Source organism: Pecten maximus, chromosome 5 (assembly GCF_902652985.1).
Source record: "Pecten maximus chromosome 5, xPecMax1.1, whole genome shotgun sequence".
Classification (NCBI taxonomy): Eukaryota; Metazoa; Mollusca; class Bivalvia; order Pectinida; family Pectinidae; genus Pecten; species Pecten maximus.
In genome coordinates, this window is record NC_047019.1 from 16,414,040 (window position 1) to 16,436,591 (window position 22,552).

General features: G+C 37.5%; 1 protein-coding gene across 3 annotated transcripts in view; it reads right to left on the reverse strand.

Annotated features, from left to right (window-relative positions):
* Nucleotides 1-22,552, reverse strand: part of LOC117327320 — a 120,453-nt gene that overhangs the window by 67,519 nt on the left and 30,382 nt on the right. For all 3 annotated transcript variants that reach the window (XM_033884247.1, XM_033884249.1, XM_033884248.1), the window contains exons 13-14: nt 16,307-16,435; nt 6,615-6,781 (exon numbers count right to left, since the gene is read on the reverse strand). In XM_033884247.1, coding sequence (XP_033740138.1) covers nt 6,615-6,781; nt 16,307-16,435 — 296 coding nt within the window. The remainder of the gene's footprint in view (nt 1-6,614; nt 6,782-16,306; nt 16,436-22,552) is intronic.

The window sequence follows — 22,552 nt, forward strand, 5'->3', positions numbered from 1 at the left end:
AATGTCGTAGGAATTAATTACTATATTTTTTTAAATTTCTCTGATGATTTCATAGTCTCTATGAACTAGTAAGGCCCATGGTTAACAACAGTGTAGAACACACAGTTAACTAAGAATATTTTATTGTGGCCTGATTTCACCACTACTGGCCTATAATAGTGTTAACAATACAGTAGAATGTACAATTAACTAAGAATATTTCTTTGTGGCCTGATTTCACCTCTACTGACCTATCGGGTTAACAATATGGTAGAACACAGTTAACAAAGAATATTTTTAGTGTATCCTGATTTCACCTCTACTGGCCTATAGTGTTAACAATACAGTAGAATGTACAATTAACTAAGAATATTTTATTGTGGCCTGATTTCACCTCTACTGACCTATCGGGTTAACAATACAGTAGAATGTACAGTTAACTAAGAATATTTTATTGTGGCCTGATTTCACCTCTACTGGTCTGTAGGGTTAACAATACAGTAGAATGTACAGTTAACTAAGAATATTTTATTGTGGCCTGATTTCATCTCTACTGACCTATCGGGTTAACAATATGGTAGAACACAGTTAAAGAATATTTTTAGTGTATCTTGATTTCATCTCTACTTACATATAATGTTAACAATACGGTAGAATGTACAGTTAACTAAGAATATTTTTTAGTGTGGCCTGATTTTACCTTGATGACATGTAACATTATCTGTGGCTTCCTGCCTACCTGCCCTCCTTAACAAGGTAATAACCTACCCAACCTGTGCCCAGTCTGCTGACCAGTGACCCTTCACCTCCCGGATACCAGGCTCCATACACCGAAGCACACAGGCAGGGTACTTAGGGGAATTATATTGAACCTAAAAACCATATTTTGTTTCCTCTAAAAACCTTAACTACTAGGTATCAGCTTTTTTCAATGGGAGGTAGAAACATCTGTGGGTCATTAATCACACCATGTATACCTATCTGTTTCCTTGTTTATATATATACTTACACATGTAAACAGAATAAACATATCTCTTCTGACCTGTTCTCATTAAATCCTAACATAAAATTAAAAGGAAGTAAACTTGTCCTACTGAATACATGTTTCTTTTCAAGATTTTTAAAATTCCAATAGATAAATATTAAACAAAGACTATTAACAAAATACTTTCAATTAAACTGAAGTAAAAAGTGCCCCCTAACTTGTCGAGATACAAACTGGTTTTATTACATGATATAATTGTAGGTAGGAAATCCTGTAGAAATTGGAACTGTTTTCACAATTGATGTATATACTATTGTTCTTATTTAGGTGTTTTTTCACTGGTATGGTATACGTATGGGGCTTTTTTTTTTTTTTTTTATCTCATTTTGGAAAGAAAATTGGTGAATTGGGAATGATTTTTTCAGGAGAATTGGGAAAGATTTTTTTCTAGAATAAACTGTGAATTTTAGGAATTTGGCTAAGATATGAAATAATTTCAATTTGAAATGGGCCCCATTAACAGCCCCGTGAAAAAAGCTGTTGAAGGGCTGACATGAAATATCTGGTTGTACTTTCTGTACATGTACATGTCAAATGTACATGTCAAATCATCTTGTGGGTACAAACTTTTGTGGTTAGCCCATGCAACAATAATATAACAATAACACATACAACAATGTTTGTTGTATTATCTTTGTGGTCCCTCCAGAGCAACCACGAAAACAACGAAAGTTTATACACAATGAATGTATCATGTTAATACAGTAATTCCGGTGTAGGGGATCGTACTTGTTCCTGTACTAGAAATAAACTGAATTGGAAACCTAAGTCTAATAAAGATATAACTAATTGATATCTTATAGAAACACAAGTGTTGTATGAAGTCATATGAGGATGAAATTTTGAGCCTATTCGGGATGTGATGCGACAGGAAACGTGACAATCGTATACTATTACCCGGAGAAAAAAGCCACAGATCTATATAAGGTTACATAACAACGACCGATACATTGCACTGATTCACTAGTACATTTCTTTTGTTTGAAAAAAAAAAATCTGTCTGATCCCAACAGGTAAATGGCGAAGTAAAGGTCGGAATTCCACCATCAGCTGGGAAAGCGTTTTTTATCTCTCAGATGAACATATAAATATCACAGTATCTCTTGCCTTGTATACCTACCACTTAATACAGGAATTTAAATGTAGAGAGATTTACCATGTATTACTAATGAAATGATCCTGTTCATTATAATGTTATCATCATCAATCTTTCATCATGTATTCATATCTATATATAGCTATCCCTTTCAAAAAACAAGACAATTAGCTCAGCTAGTAAATATGTATCACAAAAGTCTTTTAACTATTACTGATGTACAATATTTGCTGCCGAGAAGACATCTTCAAGAATGAAATTTCTCCATCAAACTAAAATTCACATCATACTCATATGCAGTGATAAAAGGTGCCTTGGATTCAGAAGTCAGAAATGAAAATAATTTTGTTCATATTGTAACTAACAAGAGGCCCATGGGGCCTGTATCGCTCACCTGGTTGGATTTGACCAAATGTCAAAATAATGTTCATGTTCAATTTGTTAATACATTATACAACAAGAGGCCCATGGGCCTTAACGGTCACCCAGGGGCAAACTTGTGACCCCAGGGTCATGAAATTTAAAATTTCAATAAAGCACCATAAGACCCTTCAAACTATAAAGAGTATTTGATTCCACCTTAGTTCAGTCTTGAGAAGAAGATTTTTTAAATTTCAGTCAATTTGACCCTTTTTAACCCTGTCCATCAGCCCCGGGGGGGGGTCAGTCAGGGCCAACATGTGCATGCCTTCAAACTGTCATCCAATGCTGACAATGGTTACAAAATTAGAATGAATTCCAATAGCAATAAAACAAATAAAAGTAAAAAATGTTATTTCCCTATATAAACTATAGTAAAGTTTAGCCCCGCCCAAGGGGCAAACTTGAGACCCCAGGGTCATGAAATTCACAATTTTGGTAAAGCACCTTCAAACCCAGCCATCTATTAAGTGTATTAATTTGATTCTATCATATCTGAGAGTAGAGAAGAAGATTTGTGAAATATCGGTCAATTTGGCCCTTTTTAGCCCCGCCCATCAGCCCCTGGGGGTCAGCCAGGGCCAACATGTGCATGCCATCAAACTGCCATCCTATGCTGACAATGTTTACAAAATTAGAATGAATTCCAATAGAAATAAAACAAATAAAAGTAAAAAATGTTATTTCCCTATATAAACTATAGTAAAGTTTAGCCCCGCCCCAGGGGCAAACTTGAGACCCCAGGGTCATGAAATTCACAATTTTGGTAAAGCACCTTCAAACCCAGCCATCTATTAAGTGTATTAATTTGATTCTATCATATCTGAGAGTAGAGAAGAAGATTTGTGAAATATCGGTCAATTTGGCCCTTTTTAGCCCCGCCCATCAGCCCCTGGGGGTCAGCCAGGGCCAACATGTGCATGCCATCAAACTGCCATCCTATGCTGACAATGTTTACAAAATTAGAATGAATTCCAATAGAAATAAAATAAATTAAAGTCAAAAATGTGATCTCCCTATATAAACTATAGTAAAGTTTAGCCCCTCCCCAGGGGCAAACGTGAAACCCCTGGGTCATGAAATTTACAATTTTGGTAAAACACCTTAAGACCCTTCCAACTATGAAGAGTGTTTGATTCCAGCATATCTGAGAGTAGAGAAGAAGATTTTTGAAGTTTTAGTCAATTTGACCCTTTTTGGCCCCGCCCCTCAGGCCCCTGGGGGGTGGGGACCATATAATTTACAATTTTGGTTGACATATAGCCATAGAAGCTTCCTGCCAAATTTCATAGAATTTGGTTTGTGAGTTTTGGAGAAGAAGTCGAAAATGTAAATTGTTTACGGACGCACGACGGACGACGGACGACGCACGACGCACGACGACGGACAAAAGGGGATTAGAATAGGTCACTTGAGACTTTGTCTCAGGTGACCTAAAAATGTACTCTCTGAAAGACCATATGGATTATTTTTTACAACATAATGGTGTTTAAAGAAACTAAGTCCCTTAGGGTGGGGAAAACCCTTTGGCCTATGTTTACATAAGAATTGTGTTTATCCCTTAATGCCCAGCGTTACTATACATAGTTATGGGATTGAGGGTCACAGTAACCATTTATGCAAAATCTGTTCCCCCATCACCACGGATGTTTCTGACCAAATTGGGTTCAAATCCATTTAAAACTCAAATCTCTATTTCCCCTATTTGGCCCCTCCCTTCAGGCCCCTTGGTGGTCAGAGTCAATATTTATATAAACTCTCTTTCCCCCTTCCCGTAAGAATATTCCAGACCAAATTTGGTTCAAATCCATTAATAACTTTATGAATAATAGCGATTTAAAGGATAAACCCCTATTTCCCTATTTGGCCCCGCCCCTCAGGTCCCTAGGGGTTAAGAGTAAAAATTTATACAAAGTATGTTCCCCTTCTACCAAGGATGTTCCTGACCAAATTTGGTTCAAATTCATTCATAACTTTATGACTAGTAGCGATTTAAAGGAGTAACCCTATTTCCCCTATTTGGCCCCGCCCCTCATGATCAGGTCCCTAGGGGTTCAGAGTAAAAATTTATGCAAACTCTGTTCCCCTTCTGCCAAGGATGTTCCTGACCAAATTTGGTTCAAATTCATTCATAACTTTATGACTAGTAGCGATTTAAAGGAGTAACCCTATTTCCCCTATTTGGCCCCGTCCCTCAGGCCCCTGGGGGTTCAGTGTAAAAATTTATACAAACTCTGTTCCCCTTCTGCCAAGGATGTTACTGACCGAATTTGGTTAAAATTCATTCATAACTTTATGACTAGTAGCGATTTAAAGGAGTAACCCTATTTCCCCTATTTGGCCCCGCCCCTCAGGCCCCTTGGGGTTCAGAGTAAAAATTTATACAAACTCTGTTCACCTTCTGCCAAGAATGTTCCTGACCAAATTTGGTTCAAATTCATTAATAACTTTATGACTAGTAGCGATTTAAAGGAGTAACCCTATTTCCCCTATTTGGCCCCGCCTCTCAGGTCCCTAGGGGTTCAGAGTAAAAATTTATACAAACTCTGTTCCCCTTCTGCCAAGGATGTTCCTGACCAAATTTGGTTCAAATTCATTCATAACTTTATGACTAGTAGCGATTTAAAGGAGTAACCCTATTTCCCCTATTTGGCCCCGCCCCTCAGGCCCCTGGGGGTTCAGAGTAAAAATTTATACAAACTCTGTTCCCTTTCTGCCAAGGATGTCACTGACCAAATTTGGTTCAAATTCATTCATAACTTTATGACTAGTAGCGATTTAAAGGAGTAACCCTATTTCCCCTATTTGGCCCCGCCCCTCAGGTCCCTAGGGGTTCAGAGTAAAAATTTATACAAACTCTGTTCCCCTTCTGCCAAGGATGTTCCTGGCCAAATTTGGTTCAAATTCATTCATAACTTTATGACTAGTAGCGATGTAAAGGAGTAACCCTATTTCCCCTATTTGGCCCCGCCCCTCAGGCCCCTGGGGGTTCAGAGTAAAAATTTATACAAACTCTGTTCACCTTCTGCCAAGGATGTTCCTGACCAAATTTGGTTCAAATTCATTCATAACTTTATGACAAGTAGCGATTTAAAGGATTAACCCTATTTCCCCTATTTGGCCCCGCCCCTCAGGCCCCTGGGGGTTCAGAGTAAAACTGTATACAAACTCTGTTCCCCTTCCCCCAAGGATGTTCCTGACCAAATTTGGTGAAAATCCATTCAATACTTTATGACTAGTAGCGATTTAAAGAAAAAGTTGACGGACGACGGACGCCGGACGCCGGACGACGGACGCTGCACCATGGCATAAGCTCACCGGCCCTTCGGGCCAGGTGAGCTAATAAAAAATACAAACTTCTATTGGGCTTTGCCATCTAAATCACAATTTCTATTTATAGTAACAGTCAAGTTGACCTTGGAATCATGACCCTAAAATGAGTTTGATATATCTATTAGTACTGAACACTTGTGTACATTTTTATATAAAAGAGATTAAGAGGTATGAAAACCAGATCTTTATAATATATAGCAGTGACCTTGAACTTGTGAAATGTAGCTAGATTGTATAAGGACAAGACAGGACACATAGAGATATGGTCAAATCCTTTCCAAGACCACAATTTTATTTTCTAAGAAATTTCTATTCAGATTTTGAAGTCACCTTTCAACACTTTTCGTTAAGAATTTAAAATATTATAGTCATACATTATAAGCCCTACACATAATTTATGCTTATTAGGATCAGTATTGATCTGTCAATTTTCTTGAGGTCATAAATGATTGAATGAAATTATGATATATAAGTTTGGCATAAATTCAAGGACTTCTCAAGACCAGATACCGCATTGAAGAATTTTCAAGGCCACACAACAGAATTCAAAGACTTTACACATCCTGAAGCCTTATGAAGATGGACTTTTAAACTTCAAATTGTTTGCCTACAGGTATGACTGATGAGGAATGTGTAAGTTCTTTAAGTACATGTCTACATCAAGATGAATAGAAGATACACCTGTACCTGTCCCAGTCACCTAGTGAGTGATAACTATGATAACGAGTTACACCTGCGTACCTGTAATCACAATGAGGGCATTTGAATGGTTTTTCAGGCTCATGGATCCGTAAGTGGCGCTTCAGGTGGGCCTTTCTTGTGAACTTCTTGGAGCAGACTGTGCATTCGAACAGGATCTCGGCTGGCATATGTACCATCTTGATATGCATTTTCAGGATATAATGATCCTGTAACAGAATAAATTTGATACATCATAGTGTTCGCATGCACTGGTAATAATTAATGGCGTGACAGTTTCTCCCTCTATTTCCCGTTTGAGTGTTTATTTATATCAATATAAACATCCAAAATAATCCAGAAACATTCTGTAAAAAACAACAACAATGAATCCAGCTTCCACCCAAACGTCAGCATGCAAAGAGGCTTTATATAATTTCAAAATCTACAAATACTCTAATTAATTCCTTGAATTTAATAGGAAACGACCGATTATGTGGTGGGTTAATGATTCCCAATGAGAAAAAGACATGAATATTAAATTGTAGCATTAGTTTGATTATAAATTTGCAATATTTTCTCAAATATTGCCATTAAAAGTTTGTAATTCCCTAAACAAAACCTGTATATATATCAATTGGTTTGGTTTGGTTTATTTTGTTTAATGTCCTATTAACAGCTAAGGTCATTTAAGGACAGCCTCCCGTGCGTGTGACATGTATGCGTGTGGTGAGTGCGTATGTGTGTTTCGGGAGGCTGCAGTATGTTTGTGTGAAGTCTCCTTGCGGTAGTCTGGAACTTTTGCCGATTTATAGTGCTACCTCACTGAAGCATACTGCCGAAGACACCCAGTAGGACACCCCACCCGGTCACATTATACTAACAACAGGTGAATCAGTCATCCCACTCCTTATATGCTGAGCGCTAAGCAGGAGTAGCAACTACCATTTTTAAAGACTCTGGTATGTCTCGGCCAGGGGACAGAACTCAAAGCCTTCCTCACAGGGGCGAACGCTCAACTAAAGGCTAAAAGTGAGGCATTGTCAAGGGAGACATTAGGAAGAAGAAAGTTTGTAAGAAAGAAGAGAAAAGATAATATTCAAACAACATGTTAAAATTGAAAAACAAAACTTTGATAGGCATCAACATATCTAAACAACCCATGGCCAGAAGCACCCGTTTCCTGAGAAACATATAGGAAGGACAAAAAGACAAAAAATGCTTAATGATCTAAGTAATTTCATGTCAGAGGCATACAACACTGTCAATTTAGAACCAAACTGATTCAAAATTTCCTTAATTTTCCTGGATATGCAATTAATGTTCTCTTCAAAAATTATGTATAATGTGCATAAGATTGCAAACCAGCATGTGCTGGCCATTTGTTTGTTAATCTAACATCCAATTAGAATAAGTGTATGTATCTATGGACTATTGACTTCTGTGTAGTGAGAGGGTGGATGGACTATTCTTGTTCCATACATATGGAACAAAACTGGACTTCTAGACAAGTAAGACTTCCCTCTAGTGAGTGGGCATTCCTGTTCCAGCTATAAGTTATTGGATCAGTGGGTGGATGGGTAATTCCCATCCAGTATATACATGGTCTATTTGACCTTTTGACTTGAGTAAATCTTCTGTCTAGTGAGTGGGTAGATTATACTTGATTTATTCAGACTATCGGTGAATACCTGTTCCATCTAAGCTGGCTTTCGGATTAGTGGGTGTATGATTGGAATGATTCAAAAGTGTCCTCCTTTTTACCTCATAAAGTGACGTAATCATAAATTTAGTGATCCCTTGACCCACACAAACTGAAGTTTTCTGTACAACATGCCAGCCTTGTACAAACTGAATAGGTTATGAATCTCCATCAGACAGCTGGGCTGAGATAGTCCCCTAAAACAGGATACTGATCTGATCAGTCAAAAGTTGTCAAGTAGGTTATACACACACTGGTACCACTAAACCTGCATTATATTACATTTGGAAAATATCAAAACCAAGCAGATATCTTCTTAATGTGTTATAATCAGACGTTTAATGTTCCTTTCAGAAAGAATTTGATATTAGCTGTGGTGATGTTATATTACTTAAGGACATTCCATTGCTCCTGTGTATATAGTTATATTTGATTGCAGTGAGCTTTATGGTGAAATAACACACGAAAATGTGACATATTGCCTAGAGTCTCCTAACAGTATTTTAGATTACTAGACGACATCTCCATGCTGAAATTTTGAATACACAACAAATTCCTCACAGCTGATTCATCACAATAATGATATGTATATGGCTATCATTAGCAGGGAGGCTAACAGCCTCCATTATACTTCAGTCCACATTACTCAAAATACACTGTATTTTTTGTAACCCCGATTTCTACATGAAAGCTGTCACCATCACTAAAATTTTCCATCATTAAACTAAAACAATAGCACATTTGTATTTGTTGTACTATACAGCCTTCACTTTAAATGAAATTTAAATAATTCGACAGCAAGTGAAGTAGTGATTTTCAATATTTCATTTCAAATTAACTTCAGTAAAATTTAACGTCAAGTTGAACATGCTATGAAGATAGCTTACTAGAAAGAAGAAAATAACACCCGGTATATTAAATATCACATTCCAACTTGACAAAGCACACTAAAGTGCAATACATAGGCTGAGAACTTATAGCCTCTCAGTGTTATCACATTTGCACTTAGACATTTACACCTGTTGACCTTTGAAATATGAAATTTCATCCCAAATCTGTATTTCAAAAATTTTCTTTAACATCCTGATTTTTTTTTTTTTATCAAAAAACAACCAATTTTATACTATGAATTAATGTGAGAGCACAATTTATATTTAGTAGGAACAAGTTTTCATGTCATGAAAGTATGGGTCACAGTGAAAATAAATCTAAAAATAGAAAGGGAATTTCCAGATATGGTCTGAATGGAGGGATAGCTCAAGAATAAAGTTCACCATGTTCACTTTATTAACTAATTACGAATTTGATATTAAAAATTAAAAAAACAAAAAAAAAAACAAAAATTAAATAAAAATGAAAATATTATTACAATATATATGCAAAAAGTATTTTAACTATATATCAACTATGATGTCCATAAACTTTGACAATACACAAGAGTAAAACATTATTTGCGTATAAATCTTGCTGACATTTAAGTATAAAACAGTAAATATCACTGCAATAATTTCTTCTGGTAACAAATTTTAATCGTTTTAACTTACAAGTAAATGAACAGGATGCTGCCCTTTATTCGGATTGGTTAATTATAAAGAGAAAAAAATTAAAAAAAAAAAAAAACAAAAAAACTAAGGGGAGTTAATCCTGTTTTTAGCACAGCAAGCTTGCATTCAGTTGCTTCAAATCAGGGTAGATTAGAGATTGAATATCAATTTTGGTATAGAGAGTAAAAAAGTATGATAAATTGTGATTCATGTGTTTTTGCTGTATTATTGGATGGTGGTGGTAAGGGACACCAGGACACTACCTTGCTAACTTTAGAGGCATGCTATAACATGTTCTTTCCTCCTTTATATGGTAAACACCATATATATGCATGTTAACTTGAAATGCTTACACATCAGTTTACCAATACTTAGTTCAGTTTTAGATATCATGATTCTGAATGAAATATTGTTAAAAAGCATCAGAAAACACTGGGATTCTTGATTGGTTTATAGAAAAGCCGGAGTACCCAGAGAAAAACCATTGACCTACTGCAGTCAGTACCCGGCAACTGTTCTACATGGGTTTTGAACCCTCAGCCCAGAGGTGGAGGGCTAGTGATAAAGCGTCGGGACACCTCATCCACTCGACCACCGTGGCCCCAATCCTCGACATACAAATTGGACTTCAGTTTATATAACCAGTAATTCCACTATTCAATGTAACATTGAAAAAAAATTCATATAATTTTTTCCCCCAGTAAATATTGACTGCTGAGCAAAGCTGACTTGTAAATATTTTCATTGAAATATAAAATGAGCCATCATAGGAAAGAAATAAAAGACAGACATATAAATTGGCTGTCATTTACAATGCACCGTAACATTTAATCCTCGACTGCACAGGCAACAGCTCTTATATAGGACTGGGAGTTTTACCACTGCACGAACTTATCAATCAAATATCATTTAAAGGTGTGTGTACATATTTTGGCTGTGTGATGACATTTCAGTCAGCTAGTTACCGAGGAGTGCCCGACAATGTCAAGTATTCTCTGTCAGAATTAAAATATTGTCTCCATATGCTATTATTCCCTGTATACACACCCTTTTTTGTACACAGATGATGACATTTCAATATTTGTACCAAACTTAAAAAAAAAAAAAAAATCATGAACTGTTTCTAAAAATAGTGACCTTGACCTTGAATACAAAAATGAAATAGAAATAATTAGAGATTATTTCATGCCTGACACTTTGGATTTTCATCTTGATCTGGTATATAACAAATTTATTATATAATGTGCAGCTATTTTTCTCAAAATAGTTAGTTATGCTGACCATGTCCTTGACATTGAAGAGAGCACCCTTATTACAACCTTACAACATGAGGAAATGTCACTTTTCACCAATGAAACCAAAGATACACATATTTGTTTATGCTGTCCCAGTCCCATAGATGCTGATGTTTCTATCACACCCCAATGGACACTACCATACCCTCATTTTTTTCATGGCCATTGTCCATGATTGCCAAATGGACACATCTCATCATGACTTTACACTCACGTCTCCCCATAATCCCATGGAAAATAACATGTGTCCTCATAATCCTATAGATAATGATGCCTACCTCTACAATCCCATTTACATCGATGTTTCTCCCTATAACACTATGGACAATGATGTGTCTCCCAATGATCCCATGAACAATGTTGTGTCTCCCAATGATCCCATGGACAATGATGTGTCTCCCAATAGTCCCATGGACAATGATGTGTCTCCCAATAATCCCATGGACAATGATGTGTCTCCCAATAATCCCATGGACAATGATGTGTCTCCCAATAATCCCATGGACAATGATGTGTCTCCCAATAATCCCATGAATAATGATTTGTCTTCCAATAATCCCATGGACAATGATGTGTCTCCAAATAGTCCCATGGACAATGATGTGTCTTCCAATATGTGTCTCCCAATGATCCCATGAACAATGATGTGTCTCCCAATAATCCCATGAACAATGATGTGTCTCCCAATGATCCCATGGACAATGATGTGTCTCCCAATGATCCCATGGACAATGATGTGTCTCCCAATAATCCCATGGACAATGATGTGTCTCCCAATATTCCCTTGGACAATGATGTGTCTCCCAATAATCCCATGGACAATGTTGTGTCTCCCAATAATCCCATGAATAATGATGTGTCTCCCAATAATCCCATGGACAATGATGTGTCTCCCAATATTCCCTTGGACAATGATGTGTCTCCCAATAATCCCATGGACAATGTTGTGTCTCCCAATAATCCCATGAATAATGATGTGTCTCCCAATAATCCCATGGACAATGATGTGTCTCCCAATAGTCCCATGAATAATTATATCTCTCCCAATAATCCCTTGGACACTGATGTCTCTCCCATATACTATTAACATGGATACTGAATAGCTTCTCTCCTGTGGACAGTGGAACCAAACAAACATTTGTATGGTAATTAAACAGCTTCACATAAACTGAGCATTTTTATGTACATGAAATATACATATTCATGTCTATACTTTTTCCCCATATCATTATACGGGAAGCTGTAAAGGATGAGAGCTATATAAATTACAAATCAGACCATGTTAGTCTGGTATGTTGACAAGATTTATATTGCAGGTAAATTCAAATGTATCACTTCATATATGTTTTCTACATACATGTATATGTAAACAGAAATTCAAATATCAATATGCTATCAACACTGCACATCTATCCAGGAAAAAATGATTACTTAATAATCTTGCACTGAAGATTCATGATTCAATGCATTACAATTCAAAATGATAAAAAATACAGAAATGTGATGAGATGAACTGATCAACAAGCTGCTTAAGAAAGTAGCACGTGTTATGATCATAAAACTCACCAAGTGTTTAATTAGACAAGTCCCTCTGATTAATGGGTTATCCAAGCAGTGTTTTGTCATATTCAGTAATGATGACATTGACATCTGACCTTTGTCTTTTGGATTTCGCGAGGACAAATTTTCTATGCATACAGTGCAATGTAAGTGACCTTGACCTTTCAACCAAAAAAGAAATCATAAACAAGGACTTAAATATGGAAGCATTTTGAGCTACTTCAAGAAACTAATTTTCTATTTAACGTAAGTGACCTTGACATTTGACCTTTGACCTTATAGCCCCCAAAAAGATTACAAGCTTATATTTATCCTAGCACTCTAAATAAGGGAGCAGTATATGAAGTTTGAGTTTGATAAATACACTTGAACTTTAGAAAAAGTGATGCAGAAGGACGAACAACAGCATCGCAGCAGATTCAACTGATCTTTGATTGGAGAAATAACAAAACTATCTCTGATTGGAGGAATAACAAAACCATCTTTGATTGGAGGAATAACAAAACCATCTTTGATTGGAGGAATAACAAAACTATCTCTGATTGGAGGAATAACAAAACCATCTTTGATTGGAGGAATAACAAAACCATCTTTGATTGGAGGAATAACAAAACCATCTTTGATTGGAGGAATAACAAAACCATCTTTGATTGGAGGAATAACAAAACCATCTCTGATTGGAGGAATAACAAAACCATCTTTGATTGGAGGAATAACAAAACTATCTCTGATTGGAGGAATAACAAAACCATCTCTGATTGGAGAAATAACAAAACCATCTTTGATTGGAGAAATAACAAAACCATCTTTGATTGGAGAAATAACAAAACCATCTCTGATTGGAGGAATAACAAAACCGTCTTTGATTGGAGGAATAACAAAACTATCTCTGATTGGAGGAATAACAAAACTATCTCTGATTTGAGGAATAACAAAACTATCTTTGATTGGAGGAATAACAAAACTATCTTTGATTGGAGAAATAACAAAACCATCTTTGATTGGAGGAATAACAAAACTATCTCTGATTGGAGGAATAACAAAACTATCTCTGATTTGAGGAATAACAAAACTATCTTTGATTGGAGGAATAACAAAACTATCTTTGATTGGAGAAATAACAAAACCATCTTTGATTGGAGAAATAACAAAACCATCTTTGATTGGAGGAATAACAAAACCATCTCTGATTGGAGGAATAACAAAACCATCTCTGATTGGAGGAATAACAAAACCATCTTCGATTGGAGGAATAACAAAACCATCTTTGATTGGAGGAATAACAAAACTATCTTTGATTGGAGGAATAACAAAACCATCTTTGATAGGAGAAATAACAAAACTATCTTTGATAGGAGAAATAACAAAACGATCTTTGATGCAATCATGGTATGCAGATCAAAAGATAATTTTTTGTACATGCTGCATTTAAATATTTTTTTTTAATGCAAATGTTCTCATAATGGCATGTATAAGCTCCCACATGTATATATTACGATTTGCCATGTTGTACTGTATACAGAAAAGACAAGAGCAGTGCGTGTCTCCCACTGTATGTGTAATCTGGTCATATCATAAATGTGTATGACGTAAAAAGGACATGCTATACTTTTTTTGTGGTCTTTTTTCCCCTTCTGTTGACGTAATATATATTCTGTTTTCCGCTTGATATTTATCTAAAGCTAAACATTCCTGACAAGTTTGAATTTCCTGTATTTCTTAGGTTGCACTTCTCCCACTACAGTATAAGTGTAGAGACAAACACACACCAGTCACACATATTGGCATCAAACAAACAGCGATTCTTTTTCAGTATTTGATATAATAAAGTCACGTATGTTTTACAGGATTAAATCTCTGATGTAATTAGACAGGAAATATCGTGATATTTGAATTTAAAGAGGAAGTGGAGATAGGAAACCATTGTCCAGTCTATCATATTTATAATTACCACTAATCTGGTGGTCCCACCCTCCTACCATGGCCACCACTAATCTGGTGGTCCCACCCTCCTGTCACCACTAATCTGTTGGTCCCACCCTCCTGTCACCACTAATCTGGTGGTCCCACCCTCCTGTCACCACTAATCTGGTGGTCCCACCCTCCTGTCACCACTAATCTGGTGGTCCCACCCCCAACCCTCACCTGTCACCACTAATCTGGTGGTCCCACCCTCCTGTCACCACTAATCTGGTGGTCCCACCCTCCTACCATGGCCACCACTAATCTGTTGGTCCCAACCTCCTGTCACCACTAATCTGGTGGTCCCACCCTCCTGTCACCACTAATCTGGTGGTCCCACCCTCCTATCACCACTAATCTGGTGGTCCCACCCTCCTGTCACCACTAACCTGGTGGTCCTACACTCCTATCACCACTAATCTGGTGGTCCCACCCCTTCTATCACCACTAATCTGCTGGTACCACCCTCCTGTCACCACTAATCTGGTGGTACCACCCTCCTATCACCACTAATCTGGTGGTACCACCCTCCTGTCACAACTAATCTGGTGGTCCCACTCTCCTGTCACCACTAATCTGGTGGTCCCACCCTCCGTCACCACTAATCTGGTGGTACCACCCTCCTGTCACCACTAATCTGGTGGTCCCACTCTCCTCTCACCACTAATCTGGTGGTCCCACTCTCCTGTCACAACTAATCTGGTGGTCCCACCCTCCTGTCACCACTAATCTGGTGGTCCCACCCTCCTGTCACCACTAATTTTATGGTCCCACCCTCCTATCACCACTAATCTGGTGGTACCACCCTCCTGTCACCACTAATCTGGTGGTCCCACCCTCCTGTCACCACTAATTTTATGGTCCCACCCTCCCGCACCACTAATCTGGTGGTCCCACCCTCCTATCACCACTAATCTGGTGGTCCCACCCTCCTGTCACCACTAATCTGGTGGTCCCACCCTCCTGTCACCACTAATCTGGTGGTACCACCCTCCTGTCACAACTAATCTGGTGGTCCCACTCTCCTGTCACCACTAATCTGGTGGTCCCACCCTCCGTCACCACTTATCTGGTGGTACCACCCTCCTGTCACCACTAATCTGGTGGTCCCACTCTCCTGTCACCACTAATCTGGTGGTCCCACTCTCCTGTCACAACTAATCTGGTGGTCCCACCCTCCTGTCACCACTAATCTGGTGGTCCCACCCTCCTGTCATCACTAATCTGGTGGTCCCACTCTCCTGTCACCACTAATCTGGTGGTACCACCCTCCTGTCACCACTAATCTTGTGGTACCACCCTCCTGTCACCACTAATTTGGTGGTACCACCCTACGTCACCACTAATCTGGTGATCCCACTCTCCTGTCACCACTAATCTGGTGGTACCACCCTCCTGTCACCACTAATCAGGTGGTCCTACTATCCAGTCAAGACTAATCTGGTCGACTATGCAGTCATCACGAAGTCTGGTTTTCAAAGGGTTGATTAAGGGCAATACAAGAAAGATGCTGACACTCTATATATTTATCATCATCAGAGGCCAAGGAACTCCCAAACAGGATCTCAGGACCACGTATAATGTACATTGGTAAAAAGTTGGGTACATCAGATCTTCAATCTGTAGCTTTGAAATCCACAGGTGAAGACAGACATATGGTACTACATTCATGCTTTCATGTAAGAGACCCACCTTATACACCCTCCCACACAAGTCGCATGTACAGCCGTTGGCACTGTGTCGCATCATGTGTCTTTTGATGATGTACGCATGTTCCGCCATAAAGTCACACTCGGTGCAAATACATCTTGGATGATTTTCCTGTTGAAATAATGAAAAAAACATTGTAGACAAAATATAAACATTGGGGCATATATTCAAGCAATAAAATTATTTTAATTTTGAACATGGCGACTTAAAGTGCTTAAAACTAGGTCACTATTGCCAAATGTTAAGATTTTCAGAAACAAATTATACATTATCTGATGCCCTTGTTCCCCCCATTAAAAATGATGAATATGAAAAATAAATTGCAATTTACAAATCTGAGAAATTTCATTTGTATCAATATACATGAAGAGTTCCCTTAAAAGCAATATATATGATAAATTCCAATTTAAACTCCAATATAATATTCCACACATTCATTTTATTTTCTACTGTAATATATAGCTAGTGAGAAAATTTTATATCATCTAAAGAGAATTTCACTCAGCTTAATCAGTAAAACAAGTAGTGACAAGAGTAGCCATTTAAATGACAGTGATTTCACTTGATATGCATACTGCATCATAACTTCACCGGTGCTTTCCGTAAATTGGCATAATACATATATGGACTCATTTTTTCAAAGTGAAAAAGGTAAAAAAAATATCGCTAAAACATCAGAAATTACCACTGGAAATGTCTATAATACAAACAGAAGTCTAACACATATTTTAAAGGGTCGCCATAGATTTAAATTACATCAAAACGTTCAGCAATAACCTCTCCTATGTCAGGTATTTTCTATTACCAAAAACGTAAGATTGTATGAAATCTGTTTTGGGATCAGCCCTACATTCAGCAAAAAGCGCCTCCCTTTAAAATCACTTGATTTCCTACTAGCAGTGGGGGCGTATTGCCAGTCAGGTACAGCATCCCTTTAAAATCACTTGATTTCCTACTAGTGGTGGGGGCGTATTGCCAGCCAGGTACAGTGTCCCTTTAAAATCACTTGATTTCCTACTAGTGGTGGGGGCGTATTGCCAGCCAGGTACAGTGTCCCTTTAAAATCACTTGATTTCCTACTGGGGGTGGGGGCGTATTGCCAGCCAGGAACAGTATCCCTTTAAAATCACTTGATTTCCTACTGGCGGTGGGGGCGTATTGCCAGTCAGGTACAGTGACCCTTTAAAATCACTTGATTTCCTACTGGGGTTGGGGGCGTATTGCCAGTCAGGTACAGTGTCCCTTTAAAATCACTTGATTTCCTACTGGGGGTGGGGGCGTATTGCCAGCCAGGAACAGTGTCCCTTTAAAATCACTTGATTTCCTACTGGGGGTGGGGGCGTATTGCCAGTCAGGTACAGTGTCCCTTTAAAATCACTTGATTTCCTACTGGGGGTGGGGGCGTATTGCCAGTCAGGTACAGTGTCCCTTTAAAATCACTTGATTTCCTACTGGGGGTGGGGGCGTATTGCCAGCCAGGAACAGTGTCCCTTTAAAATCACTTGATTTCCTACTGGCGGTGGGGGCGTATTGCCAGCCAGGATCAGTATAAAGGTATAACTTCAATTTCCAGATGACATTCTGGGTGCATGACATGATATATGTATCTTGAGAGAAAACATTAAAATTGAGACATTTAATCCAATTTTAATAAGTAAAACCCCTAATTTGGTGACTAACAGGGTGTAGATATTTTCATAAATTGTTTTCATGTAACCTCTACACAGGTATATGTATAACTGTAAGGTTTTGTCATCGATCTCTGTGATACATGGATCCATGCACTGATGACCTGGATAGTAATTAAGGATACATATACTTTTAATTCCTCATCTTGACTGGCCCCGTTTCTAAAATATTCAAATCAGTAAAAAAAAATCATGCTGTATAATTTTGGTCTTAGGATATGTCTGAACAAAGGGGGAGATAATCTAGAATTAGAAATCTTCGGGGCTAGTAATCTAGTTCATTCTTCCTTTATAAAAGGCTGATTCTATTGATCAAGCACCGTTCTATTAATTATAAGTAGTGTTCACTCTTCCATCTCAAAACGTTCTCTCCACCAGATAGATTTTGCTGAGCCAGTTAAATTTCCATTCTCCTGTTGACCAAAATCATATGTTTAAAAAAGTCATCATCCCCACATGCAGTTTTGTTATGACTTCCTCACAGCTGTTGTCTGAGAAGTACTGGTCTCCACAGCCAGGTGAACACATTTCATGGCAATACAGTCATGCAGAGCTAACAGGAAACATTTTACACAAAATATTCATGCTGTTGAAAATGTGAAAATCAGCAAGAAGTTGCTTTTATAATCATCAGCCAGTGATCTTTTGTGATGAATTTTTTGCAAAGCACTGCAAGAAAATAATTCTGACATCAAGTCTGACTTAAAACGATGACATTAATTTTACTTTTCTGTCTCGGTAAAAATGTCCTTGTAATTCGTGATGTGCCGCATTGATGAGGAGATATTGCAAATTCCTGGTAGGTTTTGTAATTATTGCAGATTTCGGTGTGAGGAAGGAATTCAAAGTAATGAAGAACAAGTGTGTAAAGACAAGAGCTACGGTAAATGGGCCTAAATTTAGTCATTAAAATTAAAACAACCAGGATACATGTAGGCCATGCATGCTAACTTACACTGCCCAAACGTACATACGAATCAGAGAAAGAGATGTTACAATCATTCAGACCTCAAACACGCACAGGAAATAGATTAGAGGAAGTGACCTTTATAGACAGGTTTTTGATATATAGAGGTGGTCTGTGGGACAGATTAGAGGGAGTGACCTTTATAGACAGGTTTTTGATACATAGAGGTGGTCTGTAGGACAGATTAGAGGGAGTGACCTTTATAGACAGATTTTTGATATATAGAGGTGGTCTGTGGGACAGATTAGAGGGAGTGACCTTTATAGACAGGTTTTTGATATATAGAGGTGGTCTGTAGGACAAATTAGAGGGAGTGACCTTTACAGACAGGTTTTTGATATATAGAGGTGGTCTGTAGGACAGATTAGAGGGAGCGACCTATATAGACAGGTTTTTGATATATAGAGGTGTTCTGTAGGACAGATTAGAGGAAGTGGCCTTTATAGACAGGTTTTTGATATATAGAGGTGGTCTGTAGGACAGATTAGAGGGAGTGACCTATATAGACAGGTTTTTGATATATAGAGGTGGTCTGTGGGACAGATTAGAGGAAGTGACCTTTATAGACAGGTTTTTGATATATAGAGGTGGTCTGTAGGACAGATTAGAGGGAGTGACCTTTATAGACAGGTTTTTGATATATAGAGGTGGTCTGTGGGACAGATTAGAGGAAGTGACCTTTATAGACAGGTTTTTGATATATAGAGGTGGTCTGTGGGACAGATTAGAGGGAGTGACCTTTATAGACAGGTTTTTGATATATAGAGGTGGTCTGTAGGACATATTACAGGAAGTGACCTTTATAGACAGGTTTTTGATATATAGAGTTGGTCTATGGGACAGATTAGAGGGAGTGACCTTTATAGACAGGTTTTTGATATATAGAGGTGGTCTGTAGGACAGATTACAGGAAGTGACCTTTATAGACAGGTTTTTGATATAGAGGTGGTCTGTGGGACAGGTAAGACTTGGTTTCATTGGCTGTGTTTGTATGACTTTTGCGACATCAAGGTCAATGATGAAAATGTCCCCACAAGATTGGGTACAGGAAGGTATAGCAACAGGAAGATATCATGAAAATAGCAACAGGAAGCATGGTCATGTACAATCTAGTGATTGAGTTCAGAGTAATTAGCAATACTAACGAAGTACCAAGTAACAATGAAAATGCATTTAAGAAAATGTCTTTGTACATGTTTGTGTTTCTGTGTACATCTAACACACAGCACGTGTCAACCGTTCTAATTGCTCTCAAATTTATTGGACGTCTACCGTACGTGTGCTGTCCCGCGCTGCCTGTCCCAGTTAGAGGTGTGTGTGACATGTGCAGATATCCAGTGTGATAACGATGGGCATTTTAACCTATAGTTCCGTTCATACACCACATACAATGATGCTGGATAGAATAACTATACATGTCACATAATCGCTTTCTGTTTTTGTGAGCATGCGACTGCATATCTTACACATGGTGTAGAGATTCAACGTTGGATCCAATTTCATCGTACAAGTACCACTGTAAGTGTGACTGTGAACCTCCATCACGTCATGCTTCCTTTTCCGTTTTATGTACCTCTCTACATACCATATTTATGTCATTATAAACCCTTGGAAAATAACACTTTTAGAAAATAAAATACCATCGGTAGAACTTCTCGTGCAAATGTGGAAGAGTAATTTTGATGAATACCAGAAATTATAAATATACCAAGGCTTGGATAAAACTAGAAAATGTCATGATATTGCCTTCATTCCCAGCCATTAAGCATCACATGATACGAATCCCCTTACCTGGTAATTACTCCCACAACATTTAGTTGACAAAGCGCTTTTACTGGACAGTATATCTATGTCTGATCAGAATGATAAATGAAGAATTACCATATTTGACCATCAATTGAGAATTATCACAGAATGAATTGGATACCATTTAGGTGCCAAGTATAACCATCAAAATATCCTGCAATATGTTCTAAGGCCAACTCACTCCGGGTATTCTCATACTTGACCAATATATGAAGTTTGATTAAAAACATTAAATAATGAAAGTTGCGAATACTTTCTATAAATAGTAACACAGACCTTGTTGTCCTTGACCTTGAAACTTTGAAACACAAACTTGTTTGAGGCATTCTTCAATGAAGCCAAAGCCTACTCTTCCTGACCACCTGGTCTTGTTCTGCTTGTACTTTTTCAAAGGTCTCCAAGCAAATCTATATTTCTGTTCCTACTTTGTCCTCACATAATCCATTTTGAGTTGGACATTGGTTTCCTCAGTATGTTGGTATCTTTGATTTAAGTGCTGACAAAGATTTTCTAATTTTATTGGGATGCCTCAAACAGTCAGCAATTCTGTACTAGAATGAAACATGGATCATGCTTGGAATGTTTCAGACCAAATTAATTCCAAATATCCACTCCACCTTTTTGAACTAAAAGAAAGTGATCATGCTTGGAATGTTTCAGACCAAATTAATTCAAAATATTCATTCCACCTTTCAGAACTAACAGAAAGTATTTGGTTCAGGTTAGGTTTAAATTGTTGCCTAACCAGATTGATGATGCTAAGCAAGATTTATTCAAATAGATTTGTGCATAATACATCTGATAATCTTATGATAATCTTTGTGGAAGACAATCGCAGTAGACTGTGACAAAATACAAGTATATTCTTAAGCAGTTTTCACCATGTTATATAATATTCAGCCTTTATTAAAATATTTAAGCAATCAATCAAGTATTTTTTTGCTGCAACACACAAAAATGCAGAAATTAAGTTGATAGTTAACCTTGAATTTATACATTAACAAGATTAACTATGCTTATAAAACACGTCATCTAATCTCCTGCTAATGGGATGTGAAATTAACTGCTGTAATTAATTATGACTAATAATTATTCCACAAACTGTCATTCCAATTTTGAAATTATTAAATAAATACAAATTAGAAAGAATAACAAAATACCTAGTTTTCTAATTTAAGAATGACGTAATGGTTGATAACAAGTTGACCTTATGGTACATTATAAGCTTTATCAGAAAATGTGACATTTACAATGTTCCAGGCAGATCTAGGCTATCTTATATAGCATGAACTAAACCCACAAATATGGTTTATTTCCATTGGTTTAAACTGCTTTTCCCTATCTCTGTTTGTATATACAAATATATATGGTCCCTAGATTGGGCATTACTACATACAATGTACATCTGCCACATTTCCTCAACTGGCTAATCACAACACTGTATTCCTAATACTCACGAAATTGATAATTGAAGTTCGTCAAAAAGTCATTATTTGTCCGATTTCATTTCATTGTTTAAATTCTTTATTTAACATTCGGATACATTAGACCTTTAGTAATCTGTTTCCTGTAAATAAAGTCTAGCCCAGACAGTGGATTATCAACAGCTTTAGTCATGGTAGAACTGAAATTCTGGTGGTATATTTGATATATCTGGCATGTACCGTATTTTACCTGGTATAAGCCCATGTTCGGGGATAAGCCCACCCCTAAAATTTTCACATTTTCTCTGCATAGGCCGATATTTGGGAATATATAAGCCCATCC